Source organism: Rattus rattus, chromosome 10 (assembly GCF_011064425.1).
Source record: "Rattus rattus isolate New Zealand chromosome 10, Rrattus_CSIRO_v1, whole genome shotgun sequence".
Lineage (NCBI taxonomy): Eukaryota > Metazoa > Chordata > Mammalia > Rodentia > Muridae > Rattus > Rattus rattus.
This window is the reverse complement of record NC_046163.1, coordinates 60,728,815-60,751,489: the sequence shown is the minus strand read 5'-3', so window position 1 is coordinate 60,751,489 and position 22,675 is coordinate 60,728,815. Positions and strand designations below refer to the sequence as shown.

Sequence of the window (22,675 nt, the reverse complement as noted above, 5' to 3'; positions counted from 1 at the left end):
TGTGCCAGAATCACTGACTGGGGAAGGGACCTGGATCCCTTCTTGCTGTGCAGTCTCCATATTTAATTCATGTTGTCATTCTTTCTCCATTATCTGAAAGATTATATTGTTTTTCATCTACTTTCCTGGTTAGCATTTAGCCGCTCTTAAAAACGTCTAGAAAAAGCAGCCACTGTTTGTGCACCTGTACTTCTATTACGGTTATATACAGTTACATTATACCAAGCAAAGTGGGTTCTAAAACGACTCATTACTTGATTGGTAATAAAAACAATTAAGTAAACAAATCAATAAATGTATACAACTTTATGAAGAATGTGAAAAACACAAGGACATTAAAATGGCCCAGCAGAAGTTGCAGGTCCATGTAGGCTTTCTTTCACCATGATCTCCATGATCTTTTTAAAATTACATTAGGAGCTGAAGAGATGGCTGGGTGGTTAAGAGCACCAACTGCTCTATCAGAAAACCAGAGTTCAGATCCCTTCACAGACATCAGGTAGTTCATTAATCATTTTAACCCCAGTTCCATGGGATCTGACACCCGCTTCCAGCCTCAATGGTGAAACAAGTACATATGTGAACACGCCCTCCCTCAATCTCTTAAACGTATAGAATTCTAGCCATTCGGACCTGTAAACTGCAAAGACGAGTATTCGTAATTCAGAACGGCTTCTCAATCACATGACGGGAAGGGGCTTTCACCACAGTCCCACCGGCTGGGTCACGCAGGGCGTTACTTCTCAGCAGTGCAGTAGACAGCCCAGTGGCTTACACCCTATAACCAAAGCTGTTTATAACATTAAAAGGAAAACCAGTAAATGGCTTAGAGTCATAAAGTTTAATTTTATTACAATCATTTTTAAAATCACCTATGATCCTGACAAATACAGGTAAATCTATAACAAATCTCTAATTTCCAAGATACAAAAGACAATAAATACAGATTCAAATTCAACCTACAAACAAGATTCTAAATCTAGCTTAGATTAGGTAGTGTAGTGTAGTTCAGTATTTCAGATACACACAATTCTTCAATGCTACGGGAACTCATCCATTGGTTACTGCTCACCGACAGGCAGCTAACAGTTCTTCTGTGATCATACACAAGTGTGCTGCACCCGCCGGGGACCCCCAAAGCCTGCCAGTGCTCGGAGGCGGTTGGAGATGGTGCCAGACGGCACTGGTCCTTTCTGGCAGGTCAGCAGAATGGGAACAGTGCCAAAAACACCCTAAGCAGGACAAGAAGCTCATTTTCCCACAGCCCAACAAATGGTCCCATTTCTGACAAAACCAGATGGCTGCTTCCTATCCATGTGCCACAGTGAGCGCTCTGCCCGCACGGGGTGCCCGCACGGGGTGGAGCGGACTCACATCTCTGCTCCTTTGCTCACGCTGACTCCTTCAGTCTCTCCTTCATTTTCCTCCAGGGCACATTCTTCATTGCTCTCAGGGTGCACTGTGGTTAACGTCAGTCTTTTGAATTTTCTTTTCCAGAACAATCATGGTACTTCTTCTAACTCGTTCTTCATTAACTCAAGCTTCAGGCCAAGCTCCTCTGTCTTGGTTTAATTCTTGGGTATAGCTGCAAGAGAATTTTAAAAAATATTTACATATGGCATATGCGTGGAAGTTCTACAATATTTCAATAAATACAGGAAGGGGGCAAGGAATGTGACACAGGAAACCAACTCAGGCTGAGCTGTGGATGCAGGTTGGCCGCCTGAGTACGCAGGCTCATAGACTCAGGGAAGGTCACATGGTCCAGCAGCTGGAGCAGTGCCACAGAGCTGTGACATGGGAACTCCAGGCACGAACTCAACTTGCAGTTTGCTTATCCACACTGCAGCTGAGGGAAGCCAAACGCTGCGACTACTTGTGAACTGCTCTATGCTCCAGGACTTGGAAGCCCATTGAGATGGGGCAAAGTCTTTTTTTTTTTTAAGGCAGAATTTAAAGGTAGCCCAGGCTAGCTTCGCAATCCTCCTGCCTCACACACCTAAGCACTGGAACCACATATGTAAACCACACTTTTCAACCTTATTTACAGATGACACTGTGGGTGCGGCTTGAGCCTATCAGGACAAAACGCCTGGGTCAGTGGACGTAGGGAAGACATGAGCTGCTTTGCAATTCTGCTGGCCTGTGCTTTCCACAACAAGAGTGAGGAGAGGCTGTGTGAGGGCTACAGGGTCCTGTCTAGAAGCCCAGAGAAAGTCAGACTAAACATCAAGCTAAACAAACCCTCCCCTTCTGCTTCCTAGGGACGAGGAAACAAAAGCTGCGGTGTGTTTATTCAAGAGTCAGTTTGAGCTGAGGAAAGATATTCACCAATGCACTTTCATGACTCAAGGTTGAACCTGACTAGATATTCCACATTGTGAAATTTCCTTTTTTTTAAACACTCAAAAGATACTAAAACCTGGTATGTACAGCACACTTTTCTAGAAGAGACTGTGAGGGAACTAAGAGTTCTAAGTTTAGGACTAAAATTACAACCTTCATTCCAGTCTGTTAATTTCAAAACCTTCTGAGAGCTCAACCAGTCTCTGACTGACTGCTTGCCCTCCTCAGAATAATCCTCCCATCTCATTAACCATTCTTTACTAGAAAATTGAACTTAATCAGAATTCTGTTATACAACATAGGAATTTATAGTTAAAAATGCATACAAATTGAAAACTCATTAACAGATTTTATTTTCATCACGAAATTAAAAGTTAGCTATATCAGGTTATGCGTGTTAATTAGCCTGACTGAGCCACTGTATAAATCAACCATTATTTCAAAGTTGGGTTAGGGGCTGGAAAGACAGGAGCAGGCAGGACGGTTCAGCAGGTGACACTGGCTGCCAGTGTCCTTCAGCTCACCTCTATCTCTCAACTCCCAAAAATATCTTCTGACCTCACACAATTACTGCGGCACATGCAAGATCTCTCTCTCTCTCCCTCTCTCTCTCTCTCTCTCTCTCAAACAATCAAAAAGTCACGCTTTATGCCACGAACATGCACAGTTAATTAACAATCCCCAACAACTGAGGCAGGTAGGGAGACCTGCAAACCTACCACTTGGAAGGTAGGAGGCTTCGGTCTGAGGCCAGCCTCAGCTACACAGAAATGGGGGAGGACGGGGGAAGAAGCAGCTCCTGAGAGTTAGGGCATGATGAGGCTGGAGAGATGGTTCAGCAGTCACTTTACAATAAGGTGTAGGATAGCAAATGACTTAAAATGGACATGTGACAGACAACCATAGGAAGGGTCACAATCCAGAATGCCAGGTCCCAAGGCCAAGGTCACTGGAGACACCCAAGCAGAAGAACCCTAGCAGAGAGAACTCTGCTCCTGGTGTGATGCTGGGGAAGCCTCCCACAGGCTTCTACCAAAAGCTATAGGACAGACCCCGTCTATCTGATGCTTGACAAAAGCCTTCCAATGTCTTACATGGACTTTCTGCACTATCCGCACACCAAGCTCAGGAGGCAGGCTTCTTCATCTTCCCTACCGTCTGCTTACCAGAACGGAAATGCTCTGAATGTCACATCAGTGGAGATGTGAACCAGTGCCTGTGACCAACATGACCGGGTCCATCACCCCCATCCTTCCTGCCCTTAAGCTTGTTCCCTCCTCCTTACCAACAGCAGGTCCACAAGCACGTTTACCTCGGGACCACATCTCAATCCACCACCTACGCGACTTCTCTCCTTCCTCCACACACCCAAGGAACCTTTGTTGTGCACAGGCTGCACACAAGATATCCAAGCCCACCGAAGCTCGTTTTTCACCTTCCTACTTCCCTCTCCCAAGTGCTGGGAACATGGGCATGACCTATAAGGCACCTGGGTTAAACCTGTAAAAGAGCCTGAGGCACAAATCTGGAACACACGATCCTGAGTTTAAACCTGTCAACACACTCATAAGTATACTAAAGTGCACTGTCGCTATGGCTGTGCGTCTAAATAAATTTAAGCCTGGTGTTTTTAAAAAGACTTTATGTGTATGAGTGCTCTGTCAGCGTGCATGATGTGTGCCATGTGTGCGCAGTGAGCAGGCATTTGGTCCCCTAGGACTGGAGTTTATAGACAATTGACAGCAGCCAAGGAGAGGCTGGGAACTGAACCTGAGTCTTCTGCAAGAGCAGCAAGTGCTCTTACCTGCTGAGCCATCTCACAGCACCCATCCCTGGGCACCCATCTCACCCATCCCTGGGCACCCATCCCTCGGCACCCATCCCTCAGCACCCATCCCTGGGCACCCATCTCACCCATCCCTGGGCACCCATCCCTCAGCACCCATCCCTGGGCACCCATCTCACCCATCCATGGGCACCCATCCCTGGGCACCCATCTCACCCATCTCACCCATCCCTGGGCACCCATCCCTGGGCACCCATCTCACCCATCCCTGGGCACCCATCCCTGGGCACCCCACCCCTCCCTGGGCACCCATCCCTGGGCACCCATCCCTGGGCACCCATCACCCATCCCTGGGCACCCATCCCTGGGCACCCATCCCTCGGCACCCATCCCTCGGCACCCATCCCTGGGCACCCATCCCTCGGCACCCATCTCACCCATCCCTGGGCACCCATCCCTGGGCACCCATCCCTGGGCACCCATCTCACCCATCCCCACATTCCATCCCTGGGCACCCATCCCTGGGCACCCATCTCACCCATCCCTGGGCACCCATCCCCTGGGCACCCATCTCACCATCCTGGCACCCATCCCTGGGCACCCATCCCTGGGCACCCATCCCTGGACACCCATCTCACCCATCCCTGGGCACCCATCCCTGGGCACCCATCTCACCCATCCCTGGGCACCCATCCTCGGCACCCATCCTCGGCACCCATCCTCGCACCCATCCTCGGCACCCATCTCACCCATCCTCGGCACCCATCCCCGGCACCCATCTCACCCACCTCTCGGCACCCATCCTCGCACCCATCCTCGGCACCCATCTCACCCACCTCTCGGGCACCCATCCCTCGGCACCCATCCCTCGGCACCTCTCTCCCGTATCGTGTCTTGTTAACAAAGGTCAGTAAACTGCACGGCCTCTGCACAGCAGTTCATACCAAGCTTCGTTTATCACACATGAAGCATGGTCAGCATTGGGGTGACTTACTCCTAGCAAGTTGCGTGGAACATATCCTTCCTTATCATTAAGGCGTGCCCACCACCACTCGGTTTCGTCTTCATCTTCCCTGCGGACAACAGCCATGCAGTCTCCTTCCTTCAGGAGCAGCTCATCATCGTGCTGGGGCTGGTAATCCCACAGAGCATAAATGACGCCTTTGTTCATGATGCCCATTTTCTCCTGAACCCCTGCAGGAGACAGAAGATCAGGTCACACCACGCACAAGGACTCTACACTCTGAAACAAATTAGGTAGGAGCCTCACTAGAAGGTCAGAGCTGCAATAGGAAGCTTTCAGAAGTTAAGTGTCCCGGCACGGGAGGGGGCAGGAGACCAGCAGAATGTATAGACCATAAGCAATGGATGCCCTAGCTAGGAGGCCAACAACGAACAGCCCTAGGCATCTCACAAAGCTTACCTTCCCCAGGGAGGAAGCCTGCTGTTAGCCCAGCAGCTAAAAGAAAGACTGTTTGAATCTACGGCATTCAAAGCGAAGACGCTTGTCAACTTCTGGCCTACTTCTACACATAATGGCCAAAAGGCTCTGCAAGTTTAGATCTCACCTGACACACAGAGCAAACAGACAAACTTGCAGAAGTGTGTTAGCTATTAAAGGGCCTATATCAGTTCCTAGTTATTAGAAGAAGTACAATATCGTCTGTTAGAATGCAGAATCTGGGAGTTTAGAACAGATAGAAAAGTCTATATATGGTCACTCTAACAATTCTAGATGTTGAAATCTACAAACGGGCAGGAGAAAATCCTCAAAAGGCCGTTTTGCAGCAGTTAGTTACATACTGACTGGGAGTTAGGCTCCGCCTCCTCCCTTGATGCCCTAAGAGTGAAGGATGGCCCATGCCTAGAGAAACGGACACCTGGCACCACAGAGGAAAGCAGATGTGGACCCAATACAGTTTACAGAAAGCTAGTTAATTTTCATTTACCTATATGTCTTAAAAATACAGAAAAACATCTGCTTGGCTTTCAAACATATTTTTCAACTCTGAGTATCTAACAATTAGTTATTAGTTTATAACAATTAATATATCAATAACCAGCATGTGTTGTTCTTGCTCTGGGCAAAACAAAATAAAACGGAGAAATGAAACTGTTCTTTCCAAAAGAAAGTTCTGCCAATCCAAGGTCAGATAAATTTCTGACCTTTTTAAATAACATGAAATAGCTGGCGGTGTCACCTCGGTGGGAGAGGGTCTGTGCAGCATGGAGAGGTCCGAGGCTCCACAAACATCACAAACAAGACTGGCCAACAAGGCTTCACACGCATGTAACTCCACGGCACTTTAAAGGCTCAGTGCTTCTGTTTGCACTGGGAGTGGAAAGAAATCCAAGGTGCTACAAGATGCTGAGATTCACAATTCAAGTCACGGTTTTCCATGAAATCCCCACTAAGAATCGCAGGCAGAACCGTAGCGATTCCAAGTTGAGAGCACCACTGGCTGCTCTTCCGAGGACCCAGGTTCAATTCCAAGCAACCGCACGGCAGCTCACAATACTAACCCCAGTTCCAGGAGTTCAGTGGCTCTTTTGGCCTCTAGGGCACTGTAAACATACGGTGCAGACAGCCATCCACATGAATAGAATAAAATAAAATCAGAAAATAAATTTACAAAATATCCGTGAGGTCACTTCTCCTCCCTCAGATGAGCACCTGTGCTGAGTCCGCACCAGTAGTTAACCTTTACCCTGTATCATCAACCTTGACATCTGTCATAAATTATGGCTCAAAAGACTATGACAGAATAGCCTTCATGTCTTTTTAAAAAGTCTATCGCCTATAAATTTACAAATAATGAGTTGTTTTTTAGATTTATTTTATGCATATGAGTACACTATAGCTGTCTTCAGACACACCAGAAGAGGGCATCAGATCCCATTACAGATGGTTGTGAGCCACCATGTGGTTGCTGGGAATTGAACTCAGGACCTCTGGAAGAGCAGTCAGTGCTCTTAACCACTGAGCCATCTCTCCATCCCCTATAAATAATGTTGATGTCAAAATACTAGATAGGTCCCAAGTTGAAAACAAACAAAATGCAATCACAGGTCTCAGTGATGACATCCGCACAGCTGGAAGGCTGGGTGGTAAAGACTTGCTACTAAGTATAAGGCCCTGGGTTCAAAACTAGCACCCAAAACAAACAACAGAAAAGTAAACAAAAACACTTATATGACAGGGACTTTGTGGACATCAAGAACTCTCTTCGCATCTGCAACCCGAAAAAGGCAGAAACACCCAAGAAACATGACCAGGCAGAGAGGGCAAAGACTGGGGCCTTTCATCTCAGGAAGCTTTTGACAGTTGTTAAGGAAGAAACTTTGCAGAGTTTGAGCAGTCTAGGCCCCTGAGACCTTCTGATTTCTCAAGCCAAAATGAAGAGAAAAATTAACTTCAACTGTAGATTAAACAAAACAACAACGAAAAGCCAGCAGTCAGCATATCCAGATCTCGACTTCATTTCCATTTTTCTCTAAACAGATCTGTATCCAGGCACAGACCTAGTAAGTACAGCATCTTCTGACAGTAATCAAAATCATAAGCACCAAATCAAGAAAACATAAGACAAAACAAAACCCCAAACCACGTGATGTGTTGTCTTTATTTCTTTAATCTGGTTTTCCAACATGCTGTAAATCACCGAGTGCTAAGGCCACAGTGTGGATCTTCCGGATACAAAACCTAACGAGCACCGATAGCCGGCTGAGGCTGTCCCTGTCCCTGGCAACAGCTTTTCAGGCTCAGAAGCTGCACTGCATCTGTGACCTAGACTGTCCTCATCTCAGGAACCAGAATTATGCAGAGCAAATAAGAAAATACTCACTGAGCTTTGAGCTATTCCCTTGAGAGAAGGGTAAATAAATATGGCACTCAACACAGTAGCCTGCACTGGCCACATACCATAGAGAAACTGGGAGCACTGCGTGTAGCCTTCCTCCATTTCCTCGCACTTGTCTGCAGCAGTCTGCATGTCGCTGTAGGTCATAGCAAACACTGCTGCTCCTGACTCCACCAGGAACTTACACACTTGGACATTGTTACAGGAGGCAGCACAATGCAATGGGGTCCTGTGAAGTAAGACACAGAACTGGTTAGAAATGTTTCTCCAAGCTCTACGACCTCCACTTGGTAAGTTATCTGTGAAGTTCCTCAGTCTCTTATCTCCTAGCCTCCCAAATAGCTTTTAAAATCTAGTTGAATCAAGACAGGTCACTGAACCCATAAGAGAATTACAGCTACAAAGGGACACATCTCAGCAATGGTCCAATGGGCCCAGGAGCTGAGTGCCAGTGTAAAGAACAAGGAAATAAAGCCTTCACTGTGGTCTAAAAAGAAGAGAAAAAGGTAGACTCGGCTCTGTCTGGATTTCCCCAGCCCTATAATCATCTTGTTTACATTTTAGCTTTGCATGTATATGCTTTGCCTCCATGGACTTATTGGCATTTCTTATGTGCCTGGTGCCCATGAAGACCAGAAAAGGGTGTCAGGTCCCAGAACTGGAGTTACAGACGATGGTTGTGAACTATAATGTGGGTGCTGGGAACGCCAGTGTTTTTCCGCTAAGCCATCGCTCTAGCCCTGAAGCCTGATCACTTCTGCCAGGGTAAAATTCTAAGAGTCTTTAAACTCCATGCCTGCACTCCAGTATTCTTTTTCAACACCAACTTTCAAGGGATCTGGTTGTACATACAGGATACCTTTATTTTTAAAACTCAAAGTAATTTTGGCTAAAACTATAAATTCAATTCTAAATAGAAAAGTGACTATAACTGAGATGATTTCCTGAAAATACAGTCTTAGAAAAGTCACACACACACACACACACACACACACACACACACACACACACACACACACACACACACACACACGACTCAATCTATTTTAGCCAATGAGTTAGCAGGCTTGAGACTGTCAGTACTCAGGCTCTGGCGTGCACATTTCTTAGCTTTTCTTCTTCTTCGGTCAGTCCCCTTGTCTGTACGCTGTTCTGTCCGTTCTCCCTTTGTCTCCTGTCTCTTCTCCATTCATTCTACCCCCTTCTATGATCACAGTCCTGGGCTCCCTGGCTCTTCCTTCCAGACAATGCTCCATTATGAGCTACATCTCACCCGTGGTTTGCACAAGAGGTTGGTTTGTTTATTTACAAACACCATAGCCTTGGCTGGCTTTATGACACAAATATCTAACAAAAAGGAAATAGTCTTCACAGACAATCATGTAGTCACTTGGAATGATAGGTTAATTCAAATTTTTGATTTACATACACGAGTATCTGATAAATATTGAAAGAAGAAACAAATTAATAAAATTAAAGCACTTAAGTAAATAGATTAAATGGCAACATTTTCAGTCCTTTATAGAAAAAGCTTCCATATTCCTCCACAGAAAGAGCTTTCTAAAGGATCAAGACAGATGAGATCAACTGACCTCTAAAAATATTAGAGCTCCAAAATAATTTATAAGTTATAAATTATGGCTGGTTCTAAGTAGCATTCTGGAATCATCTGTCTACCCTGTCCCCTTGCAGTGTGAATTCAGCACTTTGTCTGGAGAATGCACATTGCAGACGCCACCTGCCCACTGTCCACTTAGCAGCTACCTTGACAGTCCCCATCCTCTAGCGCTTGTCACATTCACTCAGTCACCTCAAGCACAGAGAAGGGAGGCTGACAATTTTATTACAGTACACTGTCATTAAAATGTTAAACTCCATCTGTTTCCAGAAAGTGAACAAAAGAGCTCCTACATGAGGATGGTGACCCCTGCAAGAGTGCCCAGACAGCACGGGGTTCGGTGGTGGTGCTGGTGAGGTTGGGGGGTAGCACCCACTGCTCCCGCCGTGAGCATGCACAGCTGATATCTGACGGAGAGTAAGGACGGGACTCACCATCCATCACTGTCTGCTGCGTTAACATTCACACCGAACTGTACCAGGAACTTCACAATCTCTGTGTGGCCTGCGCACACTGCATTATGCAGCGCTGTGATGCCCTCATCATTTGGCAGGCTTGGGTCATCAACCTGTCACACCAACAACAGGGGGAGAGTCAGTCCAATTTCATGTCACATCGACTGTCATTACTGACTGGCTCTTAGAACAGGAAACAGAAACGCTGGTGACATTTTTAATATCCTAAGTGAAACACAGAGGAGCCAGGAAAGCTGTAAAGAAAAATCCTAGAAATAGGGCAGACAGCCCAGCCAAATAAGTGCTTACTGCAAGACTTTGTTTAAAAATCATAGCATCGAAAGCTAGATCCTTATGGTTATCCTATTCTTCCTTCTAATTCTCACCACAAACTGGTTTCTAAGGAGACATCCTATTTGCTATGGGAAATTCAACTAAAACCATTTTAAAAAGTTGGGAACAGCAGCCATGCCTGTAATTCTAGTATTCAGGAAACTGAAGTAGGATCATGAATTTGAGGCTTATCTTAAGACCCTATCTTAAAAAAATAATGATAATACTAAATTTAGAGTACAGATGACAACTGTAATACAATATTATAGAGTACAAATGCATACAGAGCAACTTCAGAGAGAAATGTTCTTGCTAGCAACACTAATGTGTTCAAGTGTAAACAACTCCTACATTATCAAAATCTTACAGTTACATTCTTAAAATAACGCAGCCTATTTTAGAGTATGCTCAATATCCCTCTCCACAACTCCATGGCCCCAAAAAAGAAAACTCTAAAATAAGATTTCTCTATAGTAGCTATTTTGAGCTTTAAAATAAAATGCAATGTTACATTTAAGAAACTTACCTCGTAGATAATTCTCTGTACAAGGTCAAACTCTCCCTCCAAAGATGAATCCAGGAGCAAAGCCAGGGGGTTGAATTTCACCCTCATCCCATGAGCAATTCGCTCTGAGCCAGTTTTCCGCAAGTTTGTTCGTTTTCCCTGTAGAGGAAGTGTGGGGGAAATTAACGAGGGAAGAGTCAGCACTCAACTGAGGTAGTGAAAAGAACAACCTCTTGGGGGTTGGTTGGTTTGTTTGTTTATTTTCCTTAACATTTAGCTTAGGTTGGCCTCGGACTCACCATGTGGCCGGACTGACTTTGAACTTACAATCTTCCTGCCTCAGTCTCTCAAACCCTAGAGACACAGGAATGTGCCATTAATGCCTGGTTTTGGAACTTAGAGTGAACTAAATCTGGTGGCAAGCTGACTGGCTTTCTGTTGAGGTTCACAACCAGACAAGACTGGTTCTAAATCACGTGTCTAAGAGTATACGGCAGAGAGCCTCACTCTTAAACTGGGCAATACTCAGACTCAGAAGGGCTCACACACAAGGGCTTACTTACTCCTCCTCGGTAAGAGCCAAACCGTCCTTGCTGCACACAAAGGAAAGACACACAGCTAGAAAACGTCAGGACCAGAATTTTTATCTAGGTCAGCCCTTCCTACTAAGTACTTCATACCTTAATCCTTACTAAGGCACAAGCAAATTATTAGGCTACATAATAAAGATGACTTGTTACAATTAGATATACTGAGGGAGAACCTTACACCTTAAGAGAAGTTAGTAAGTCAGACTTTAGAGCTCAACGGTAGTTCTTTTCATCGTATTGAAACAGAATTTTTAAACACACCCACACTCACACACAGACACACCAGACTTCCTAAATTACATCTATTTATGTGTGTGTGGGTATGTTGGGGGCTGTGCACACAAATGTGTCACAGTGCAAGTGTGGAAGTCAGAGGACAATTTAACTTTCAGGAGTCAGTTCTGCACACAGTGTGTGTCCCAGAAATAGAACTCAGGTTGTCAGTCTTTGTGGCAAGTGTCTCTGCCCACTGAACCATCCTACCCCTATCGTTTTTGTCTCCGGTGTAAAGAGCTGGAACTTTTAATAACAAATAATAGACCTCACAGATAGGAAGGATTAAGTGTTAGGACACGTAATGAGCCCGAGACTGTGCTGTCAGCCTGTGGATGTTTATACCTCGCAGATAGGAAAGATTAAGTTAGGACACGTAATGAGCCCGAGACTGTGCTGTCAGCCTGTGGATGTTTCAGAAGGCAAACACCTAGTCACACACTTTCAAAGAAACATACATCACAGCATCTACTTCACCTAAGACAGGAAGGAAGCAGCCAGCAGTCATCCTAGGAAGAAAATAAGAGACTCTTCCAAAGGAAGTACAAACTGATAAAAAAAATACGGGATCAGACATACGAAACCCATTTAAATAATCATTCAAAAGTATCACTTGGTTTTACTGTATTTTAAAGTTATAGTTCAACATTCTATTTTGTTTGTGTTTAAGGAAACAAAAATGACTTCCGACTAAGCTATAGAAAAGCAGGCTGCAGAGACTATGGTATTTTCCCCCATCTCAAAGTGACACGATAAACTTCCAAAACAATTTTAATATGTGGAAGAAGTGTAGAAGACATTTCTGGCCAGAAACATAGTTTTAGGAGAACTTGATTCTAGAGAAAAAGGAAACCAAGAGACTGGTACTTGCTCACGATTTCCAATAAACGCTGACAACACTGGAAGAAAGGCCGAAGAACCTGCCCCACTCTGCCCTGTTCTCTCTCCTGTCCCATGCTCTCTTCTGCCCCACTCTGCCCTGTTCTCTGTCCTGACCTGTTCTCTCTCCAATCCTCTAAATTTTATCAGTTTTGAGTTTGCGACTCGACCTTCTATTTCATTAAAAATATTTCAGGGGCTGGAGAGGCAGCTCAGCAGTTAAGAGCACTGGCTGCTCTTGCAGAAGCCCCTGGTTCAATTCATAGCATCCAATGGCAGCTTATTAGCATCGGCAACTCCAGTTAAGAGGGATCTGGCACTCTCTTCTGGACTCCTTGGGCACTATGCATGCAGACAATGGACATTTACACAGGTAGGCAAAACACTAACATACATAAGATGAAAAATAAAAATAAAATCTTAACATCTCACTGATAGAAAAATCAAAGCTTGGAGAGCAAGAGGCATAGCCAATGAGAAGAACACTGCAGATCTCACTGAGAAGAACACTACAGATCTCACTGAGGAGAACACTGTGCAGATCTCACATGAGGAGAACACTGCAGATCTCACTGAGAAGAACACTACAGATCTCACTGAGAAGAACATTGCAGATCTCACATGAGGAGAACATTGCAGATCTCACTGAGGAGAACACTGTGCAGATCTCACAGCAAAGCCGGTATGAAACCAGATGTTTTCAACCCAGTGTAGCTCATACAGGTGTAAGAACAAAAATATGTTTCCTCTATAAAGACCCCAACACATACCAAAATACAGCAGTGTTTCATATAAATGTTACAGCATCTATCACTCCTTCCCTGAGGGTGATTTGGTGGTAAAGATCTGCATTTTAGCTACTCCAGAGGCACAAGGCCTATCTGGGCAACACAGTGAGACTCTCTCTTTAAAAAAAACAAGGTGGAGGGGAGAGGGGGGACTGGGATACACAGCTCACCATGAATGTGTTCCATTGCTGTCAAAACCCAAGACTACAGAGATCCACTTCATGCCAAGGGATCATAAGATAAAATGGCAAACTGAGAAGGATAGAGCCACCATGAGGAGTAGCCCAAGGGAAGTTCTACTGGACAAACACGGAACACCACGTTACTTACGGGAGGCAGAGACACCTGCCCGGTGATTTCAGGCGGGCGCATGCGTGCGGAGTCTTCTTCAGACACCTCGGGTTCCCCAGATGGGTATGGAGGGGGTGGGTATGGGGGGTATTCTTCTAGGTATACTTCAAGTAAGTGGGGGGCCTCTGGGTTTGTTTCTTCTGTGTTGTTCTGGAGAGTCGTGCTGTTGTCTGGGGCGCCCTCAGACACACACTCGAGGCCTGGAGAAGGGGCTGGCATGTCACTGTTCTCTGTACCGACACTCCCCATATCCTCTGGGGACAGTGGCTCAGGAACTAAAGAGCCCACCTCCTTCTCAGGCTCCACGTGTAAATATGGATTTGGGATTTCGATTGGGCTCTCTGGGTTGACAGTCACTGAGCTTGGTGACTTGGATGGGTATGATGGGACTGAGATGGTCTCCATGGCAGCTATGGTGGTCCTCTGATACAAAAGTTTCTGAATGTTTGGCCCATTAGGGCCTTCTGGTTCTGTAATGGAACTACGTTTCTTTAGTGGCCTTGGTGCATTAGACAGTTTTTTCCGTAGGGCTTCTAAGTCAGCATCACTCTGGTTTCGGTAAGGGTTAGATAGGAAAGGCAGTAATTTCGTTGGGCTGAGTGGTCGGGGAATCCTTTCATTTTCATGGCTCTCATGAACTGAAGAAACGGGCTCTGTCTCGGGCTCTGGACTGCCAGGCTTCCCCTGGCTACAGGAATAAATGTTCTCTGGGTGTTGCTGTGGATTCTGGGCAGCAGCTATCACAGGCTTGCCATACACTAATTGGGGAAGAGAAAAGGGAAAAGCCCTGGTTAGTGCTAATTAAACAAAACTGGGAGAACACAGCTACGGTAAGCCAAGTCTCTCTTCACTTCATAGTTACTCCATTATTTCCCTCACACTTGATTTCTTAAAATAACAGCAAAGCAAGAATTTCCATCTTTGCATTTACTACAAAATCAAAATCTCCATTGATTATAACATGCGCTGTGTGCTATGAAACAAAAAGAAGAAAACCACACACTGCGGCATGAAGGAAAATTAAACACTACTCAAATGCAGACCAACGTGAGAAATCCTATTTGGCTCATAAAACTGAGAACCACTTACTTGTCTTTCCCAAAGACATTCCCCTGAAACATTCCAATTATGTCAAAATAATCTGACTTCCAAATTACTCTATTAGCATTATTTACCAAGGATTACTGAAAAGACGGGGAGCAATGATAGCTTTAAACCACAATTATATGCTTGTCCAGAACTACAAAGCCACTTTCAATCAATTAAATCATGGTCAATTGTACTCTAGTCCTGTAACATAACCAACAAGTCAGAGGAAACCTCAATACCCAGACTCAGGCGCAGGTTTAGCACAGACTAATGTTACTATGGCTTCGTACTTATTTAGTGGTAGCATCCTCATTAGGATGGCTTGGAGTACAAGAGAATGTTGCTTTTAATAATCTAGAGACAAGTACTCATCCCACCCTCCACATACCAAAACAGCCAAGCCAACAGTAAGGACGCAGGCTCCTGTGACCCTGTTTTCCACATCAGCGACCTCCTTCAAAACCCACCCCAACTCAGCTCTCAAGGCTAGTTTTTAACTGTCAACTTGCCACAACCTAGAAAATCACCTTTGAAAAGAGCCTCAAACAGGGAGCTCTCTGGATAAGGTTGGCTTGTGAGCATGTGTGTGAGGATTACTGGTTGGTAATTGATGTAGGCGGGGCCAGCCCACTGTGAATAACACCTTTCCCTAGGTAGTGAGTCCTGAACTATGTAAGACAGAAAATAGCTAGCTGAGAACAAGCAGGCACAGTGGGTTGCGTTAGGTATTTCTCTCTGCTCTTGACTCTGACTGCGATGTGACCAGCTGCTTGAGTTTCTGCCTCGACTTCTCCAAGTTGATAATAAAATCTTAGCTTCCTTTGTTGCCTTCTGTGGGGTATTCTATCACAGCTGTAAATGTGGAAGTAGGACGTGATGCAGGGTCTGCAGTGACTCCTGTCGTAGTGACAGGCAGCAGGCACTACAGTAAGCTCCCAATAAGCCAGAGCACAGCTCAAACTCTTTCAACAATAGCTTCTGTTTAACTAGAGACCTGGTACTTACTGTCTCCCAGTAGCTTGGCATAGGACTTAAGCCCAAAACAGGCAAAAATGAAACCAAGAACCTTACCTTAAATCAAGGGCTTGGTAAATCATGCAAGGCTGACAACCTGAGTCCTACCTGTGGAACTCCTAATGGAAGGAGAGAACTGACCTTCAACAGCTGCCCTCTGACCTGCACACGCACACTGGCACATACATATCTTTGTTCCTTCAAGTGTATGCCCCCTCCCCACTACACACTTAAAAATACAAACAAATGGAACCTTACCACTTGAAAAGTGGGGGCCTCTGGGGTGCGTCTTGGTCGAGGCACTCTGCACAGCCTGCTGGAAGTTTTTGCCTGGCACCTGATGCTGGGTATACATGGAGTAGATGGAGCTTGCTGCCACAGTCTGGGGTTTTCGAAAGGCTGGAGGGAAGGTGTCCTTGGAAGGCTGGGGCGTAAAAGGCCGGACTGCAGCAGCCGGTGGACTTTCTTGCTTAGATGCTGGAGACAGGACTTGGTCTTGACCACCCGAAGGGGCACCGGGAGACAGCAGCACCCTGGCCTGTGGCCCTGCTGGCTTGAGCTTGGCTCCCATGGACGTAGCAGCTATGGGCAACTGCTGAGGGTTTCCATCTGGCTTCACGTCAGACGATGACTGAGCAGTTTGTCCAAAGTAAGGCAAATTAATCTGTTTTGGCTTTGTAGGAACAGGAGGTGGTACTTTAGCCACATTTTTATTTACAGTCTGTAACACACACAGCAAGGCAGTTAAAACACCGTACAAAAGTATACACAACACGCTAGTCAGCTCACTTCACAAACACAAGCATATCCTGTAAAAACATCAGCTCTCGGGACTCCAGTTAGCTCAAGGGCTAGCAGTTGCCACATAACAAGTGGACTGGAATATGGTCTCCCAGAACCCACGTAAACACTGAGTGGGAGCTCGCCTGTAATTCCAGCCTGCGAGCTACCTAGTGAGAACAGTCATATCAACACACTGAGTGTTACTTACTGGGAGCCCCTACCTCAAAGAGCAAGGTAGACAAGCAACTGAAGAAACTTCCCAGCATCAACCTTGGACCTCCACACCCATGGGCACACATATGCTCCTAGATACGTGAACACGCATACATGCAAACATATATATCCCTGCACACTGACATGCCCATGGAAAGTGGACAAAATATTGCCTCCACATTTTAAAATCATTAAAGCTTTAAATCAAATAATAAAAAATAATTTTTAAATCAGGTTAATAAGGACTTAGAGTGACATAATGGGATTCCTCCCCCAACTACTCCCCACGACTCCCTTCCTAGTGCTGCTCCCTAGCCGGGCAAACCTCTGTACTGGCATCTTTCATATCCATGGCGTGCATCAATACATGAAAAACATCTTGTTTATCAGAACATCACATAATCTCACTGAGCATAACAGTGCACTTCTGTAATCCCAGCCCTTGGCTAAGGCTGGAGGACAAGTTTGAGACCAACCTTAGCAACAGTGCACAAGCAAGTCTCAAAAAACCACACCAAAATATGCAATTCCAGAGTTGCACGCACTTGGAAATCACTAATCGAAGCATTCGCCCTCAAGCCCATCCATCCTAAGTTCAGATCCCCAGTCACTGAAGGTCACCGTCACATCTTTGACATGACCTTGGCTCCAGAGTTCAAGGGTTTCTGTGTGACACTCTTTGAGACAGAAGGTCACACTGTGTCCCAGACTGGCTTCAATCTGAGGCAGCCCTTCTGCCTCAGCCTCTCAGTGTTGGAAACAAGATGTGAGCCACCATGGTCATCTACTGGATTTCAAAGAAATAAGACATCTGCAAGAAGACGCTCTTCCTCAGTGACTTACATAGTTCAGAGAGTCACAAAAACCTGTGACCCAGCAGCAAATATGCCAGCCGTCCCCAGTATGGCAGGACAGTACAATCATATCTAAACAGCAGAAACAGACATAACAGACTCCTACTCTATTTTCCAATGTTCTAGATATTATACTTTTATTCTCCCTTACACACAATACTTTAAAATCTTTTCTTTAAAAATGTACTAGAGAAACACATTGGTGACAGCAACTGAGACAGGGCTAATACCTGAGCATCCCGCAAGATGTCCTCACTGCTCTGGTTTTTCCTCAGCGTACCAAAGGAGGGCGGGGGAGCACACTGGTCCACTGTGTCAAACATGGAAAAGGGACGCACTTTCTTCTCTTTCTCCCTCAGAGCAATCTCCCCTTCATCGACTGAAGACAAAGGAAAAACCCAGCTTGACATTCAAACTGTTTAGAATAAAACTGCTTATCATTCCTGTTTCTTTCTCCTCGATCTCTCCCAACACCAGGCCCACTAAGTGCTTTCATAAATCAACTGTCCCTGGTCTTAACAAACTAAAAACAGAGCTAGCTAGAAAAAGTACAAAATAAACCTTTTAGAGATCAAAGCAAAATGTTCAGGGGTAGCCCAGTAAGCCTCACCTTGATCCAGAGCACTTCCAGAGCCTTGGCTGGGTAAGAGGTCGGTGCTGGAAGGGTTCCAATCAGAGCTTGCTGGGTGAGCTTTAGGGCCTAGAATGCAGAAAGTAGCCAGAAGTCACTCACATTCAAGGACATTTCCACTGGCTCAGTTCACCTGACTGCTAAGACTTAATCTCTAAAAACAGTTTTGCAGTTTGGGCACATAGCTCCCGGCACACTTATTTAGAAAGCACCTATGTTAGGTTTTCTTTTAGATTTCACACGTTACTCAAGCAGTTTACAATAGCCAAAGCACAAAAAAGATCAACCTGGACCAGAAAAGCCTATTTCATTATTCTTCACTGTGTGAGGCAGCAAATTCCAACCCAGCAGGGAGGCTTGTAAGATGATCTTACAAACAATGCTTTAATGATGGACCGGGAAGTGAGTCTCACGGCTCCAATCCGGCTTTCAGTATTTGGGATGTTTATGATTCTCTACATTAGGATTTAAGGTTCAAATGCCAGCCAGGTCTACATATAGCAAGATCCTACCTCAAAAACAGCAACAACACACACACACACACACACACACACACACACACACACACACACACACACACACATACATACTCACACACACACACACACACACTCACACACACACACACACACACACACATTCACACACATCCACACACACACACATAATACACACACATACACATTCACACACACACACACACACATAATACACACACTCACACACATACACACACACACATACACACACTAATACACACACATACACATTCACACACATACACATTCACACACATACACACACACATACACATTCACACACATACACACACACACTACACACACAATGCCATGTCTTTTTCATCTTAGAAAATTAATATTATTTATGCTTCACAGTAATAATTATGGCAAAACAACAAACACTTTGAAATGAGTACGAAGAAAGCATAGTTGTTATTTGGATGGCTAGAACGCCGAGACTGCATTTCCTTACACTCTCCTGGCACCTATCCTCCCATTACGAGAGTGGCGTGCGCGTTACACCTCGGCACACACCTTTGACCATACAGAGTGCAAGGACAACTAAAGCAGGAACCTCGCCCCCTGCCCCTGTCTGCCCCTTACAACTCGCAGGTCTTTACCTTTGTTCTACAATCTGTCAGCAGGCAACATGCCTCACTGATGTATGTATACACTCTCTCCACACAGGACGAAAAGATCACACATCAGACCAAACTTTCCCTCTGAACAAGATAATGTCCCACTGCATAGTCCCAAAACAAAATCCTCCTGCCTCAACCGCTGCAGAGAGCTGGACTTACAGGTGGACACCAGACATCCTACAAGGTCATTTCTGAAATAACTTCGATTTTATCCTGAGTCGAACTGTATTGGCTAAGGTTAAAATCATTGACAAAGAATATAATGTAAATAGGTAATATGAAAACAACTTTGAAACAGTCAAAATTGGAAGATACAGTGGGATGGGGAAGGGCTAACTGAAAGGACTTGGAGAGAGCCCGCTTTTACCTTTACTTTGTGAAGCAGCCCCAGACCTCATGTTGGGCAGTGTCTGTATCTTCATTGGCCCCTCTGCGGACTGCATGACCAAGGAACCGTCAGGTAGCGCTGGCTTCCCCAGCAGCTCGGGTCTGGAGGGCATCCGCGGCATAGTGGACGACTGCATGTAAGGGCCTACGGCGGCCACGCGACTCGGGGCGGACACTGCTTGCTGGGGAGGATTTCCATCAGGTGAAACCTGAATTAGAAAGCATAAATCTTTTAATACTATATGTCTTACTGGACGACTGAATTCTTAAGACTAAAATTTCAGAATCAGCACTTTCAGAATTTAGTCCCAGAGTCTATAAAAAATGTCCCCAACAGAACCCCGTCACATGGAACTCTGCTACAACCTTGCTGCCAGTGTCGGGAAGGAAAGGTAAGCAGCATAGGTAAGGACTAACCGTTAAGAACGAAACATCAGCTCTGGCAGACACAGCACTGCACTGCCCTCTCTGCGTGCAGCTGGAAGAATTCTGAGGACCCTGCTTCCCCTCCCCAGGCCCAAGAACAAACAGCCCACTCGCCCACTCGCTGGCTCGCCCATCGCTCGCCCACCGCTCACCGGGAGATTTTCTTTCTGCTGCAGTGCCGCCTTCTTCTTCCACAGCCGGTCCCTCAGCTCATTGACTCGCTTATCCATGACTGCCACTTCTGAATTGCGCTTATTCAAACACTCCCTCTGTTGTTGTAGTTTGGCATTCTGCTCTTGGTTCAGTTTGTTTCTTAACTGAACAAAACAGGAAGGGAAAACAAAGATACCAAGGAGAAGAAAGAAAAGCACCTTCAGGAGGGAATCACATGGTTAACTATTACATAATATCTAAAAATGTAAGGTGCTCTCTCCTGTTTAAATTTAAATGGCATCTGTGCCAGACCACTGGCTGTGGTTATGCCTCAGATTTCCTGTCTGAGGTATCTAAAGTTTATTCTGGACTCTTGGAATTTAGGCTTCCCTTTTCCACCCACCTTAAGGAAAAGCAGCTGAAGTCCAAAAGTTATGGTGACTTTCCACGGACAGTTTGTGTTTGGAGGGAAGAGCACCCACTATACTTAGAACGTAGCTGTGTGTACCTGCAGTTCCTTGTAAAGACGGTCGAGCTCGGCCACGGCTGACTGGTTGTCATGGTGGCCGTCGATCCTGCCGTTCTTAAGCATCTCTAGCTGCCTCGTAAGCTCCTCGACTTTTGACACAGCCAGAACTAGCTCCCTCTGCTTCTGCTGGAACAAGCTGTTCATCTGTTCAATTTCCTCCACTAGAACAGAGAGAATGACCACAGGTGAAAATAAAAATAAGAATGAATCACTTCCCAGACAATCAAGCTTTATAATGAACTTTCTCATAAGCAGAGAACTCTTTGAAAATGTCCTCAGACCAACCCAACCTGCTTTTAGAAGCAACTGAAATCAACGAGACACCACTAAATACCTGCGTCTCCGTCTAGACACAGACATCTGAAGACTCTAAAGAATGTATACAGCGAATATAGTAAACGTTAAACTCTACATCTTGGAAATCAAATGTCTTTAGAACTTTTGCTTTCAAAAGTTCAAATTATAATAGTTATATAGTGACTGAATCACTAAAACTTGGATTATTAATATGGCAATACATTAACTAGAAGTACCATATAAACAAAAAATCTTCATTAAATTCTTATCAGGAATTTAAGAAAAATATAATTTAAAAATGTAGTTTTATAATCTTACAAAAAAAAATCATTGCTAACTTCAACCAAGAGGAAAACTTGTAACATCAAAATTATAACAAATCATTTTCTTAAAAATTGTCCTTAAATACAAACACTTGTTCTCACTACCAGTCCACAAACACGTCCTGTGCCGCTCTGAGCCGCTCTGACGTCTTACGCCAACCTGACTTCAAAGGTGGCCCTGCTGTCTGCGGGCCACATACCCAGCTTCCCGTTGCTCAGCCTCTTCTGCTCCACATGGCCCTTCAGCGCCCTCACTTTCTTGAGCTTGGCTTCCTGACTTTCAGCGATTTCTCTGAGCCTCTTAAGTTTCTCCTGTTCAGCAGCTTGCTGCTGTTGACGTTGATCTTGCTGTTTTAAAAACTTTAAGCGCTGCTCCTAAAGGGGAAAAAAGCATTTATTTTTAAACAGGCGCACTGCCATCTCCCATATAACCCCAGCCAGCCCTGGCACACCAAGACTGGAGCTCCCGCAACGCTGTTCTGCTCTCCCCAATCACCTGTGTAGCATCCCAAACACACACTCCCTGGCCACCCTAGAACTCTTGGAGAGAAGACCTAGAAATTAGAATTTGTCATCCAAGTGGTTCCTGCACACTACGCGAGCAGTAACCCCGGAAGCAGTTTTGTAAAGACCCGTGTGAAACATTGCATGTAGAGTGTATGTGTGTGTATACATGTGTGTATGTGCATGCGTGCTGCCGTGACAGACCACAAGTCACCAATGGCTGTCTTCCTTATCACCTCCTCCCTCATTTCTATTACTGTTTTGACTTTGGTGTGATGGAGTTTGATCATATTCAACCCTTCACCGATGCCTCTCAGAGCCATACCTCCTTCCCTACACACCCAACTTTGTGTCTTTTTTCTTTAAAAAGGGTTTTGTTTTTAACTATGTGTGTGTGTCTATGTGTGGGTCTGTGCACATAAATACAGAGGCCCGGGGATTTGGAAGCCCTAACGCTGGAATTATAGGCAGCTATAGGCCCCCTGACCTGAGTGTGGGACTGGAACTCGGGCTCTCTGGAGAGCAG

The 22,675-nt window shown here is 45.3% G+C and overlaps 1 protein-coding gene across 2 annotated transcripts in view; it reads right to left on the bottom strand.

Moving 5' to 3' along the window:
* Positions 1 to 826: 826 nt before the first annotated feature.
* Tp53bp2 (tumor protein p53 binding protein 2) overlaps positions 827 to 22,675 on the bottom strand; it is a 53,086-nt gene continuing 31,237 nt past the window's right edge. The window contains exons 6-18 of one of the 2 annotated variants that reach the window (XM_032915747.1): positions 21,846 to 22,020; positions 21,005 to 21,186; positions 20,496 to 20,660; positions 19,898 to 20,126; positions 18,348 to 18,437; positions 17,968 to 18,116; positions 16,146 to 16,608; positions 13,764 to 14,542; positions 10,925 to 11,062; positions 10,045 to 10,178; positions 8,055 to 8,221; positions 5,127 to 5,326; positions 827 to 1,585 (exon numbers count right to left, since the gene is read on the bottom strand). In XM_032915747.1, coding sequence (XP_032771638.1) covers positions 1,544 to 1,585; positions 5,127 to 5,326; positions 8,055 to 8,221; positions 10,045 to 10,178; positions 10,925 to 11,062; positions 13,764 to 14,542; positions 16,146 to 16,608; positions 17,968 to 18,116; positions 18,348 to 18,437; positions 19,898 to 20,126; positions 20,496 to 20,660; positions 21,005 to 21,186; positions 21,846 to 22,020 — 2,913 coding nt within the window. In that variant the 3' untranslated portion in view covers positions 827 to 1,543. The remainder of the gene's footprint in view (positions 1,586 to 5,126; positions 5,327 to 8,054; positions 8,222 to 10,044; positions 10,179 to 10,924; positions 11,063 to 13,763; positions 14,543 to 16,145; positions 16,609 to 17,967; positions 18,117 to 18,347; positions 18,438 to 19,897; positions 20,127 to 20,495; positions 20,661 to 21,004; positions 21,187 to 21,845; positions 22,021 to 22,675) is intronic. The other variant, XM_032915748.1, reaches the window with a different exon arrangement.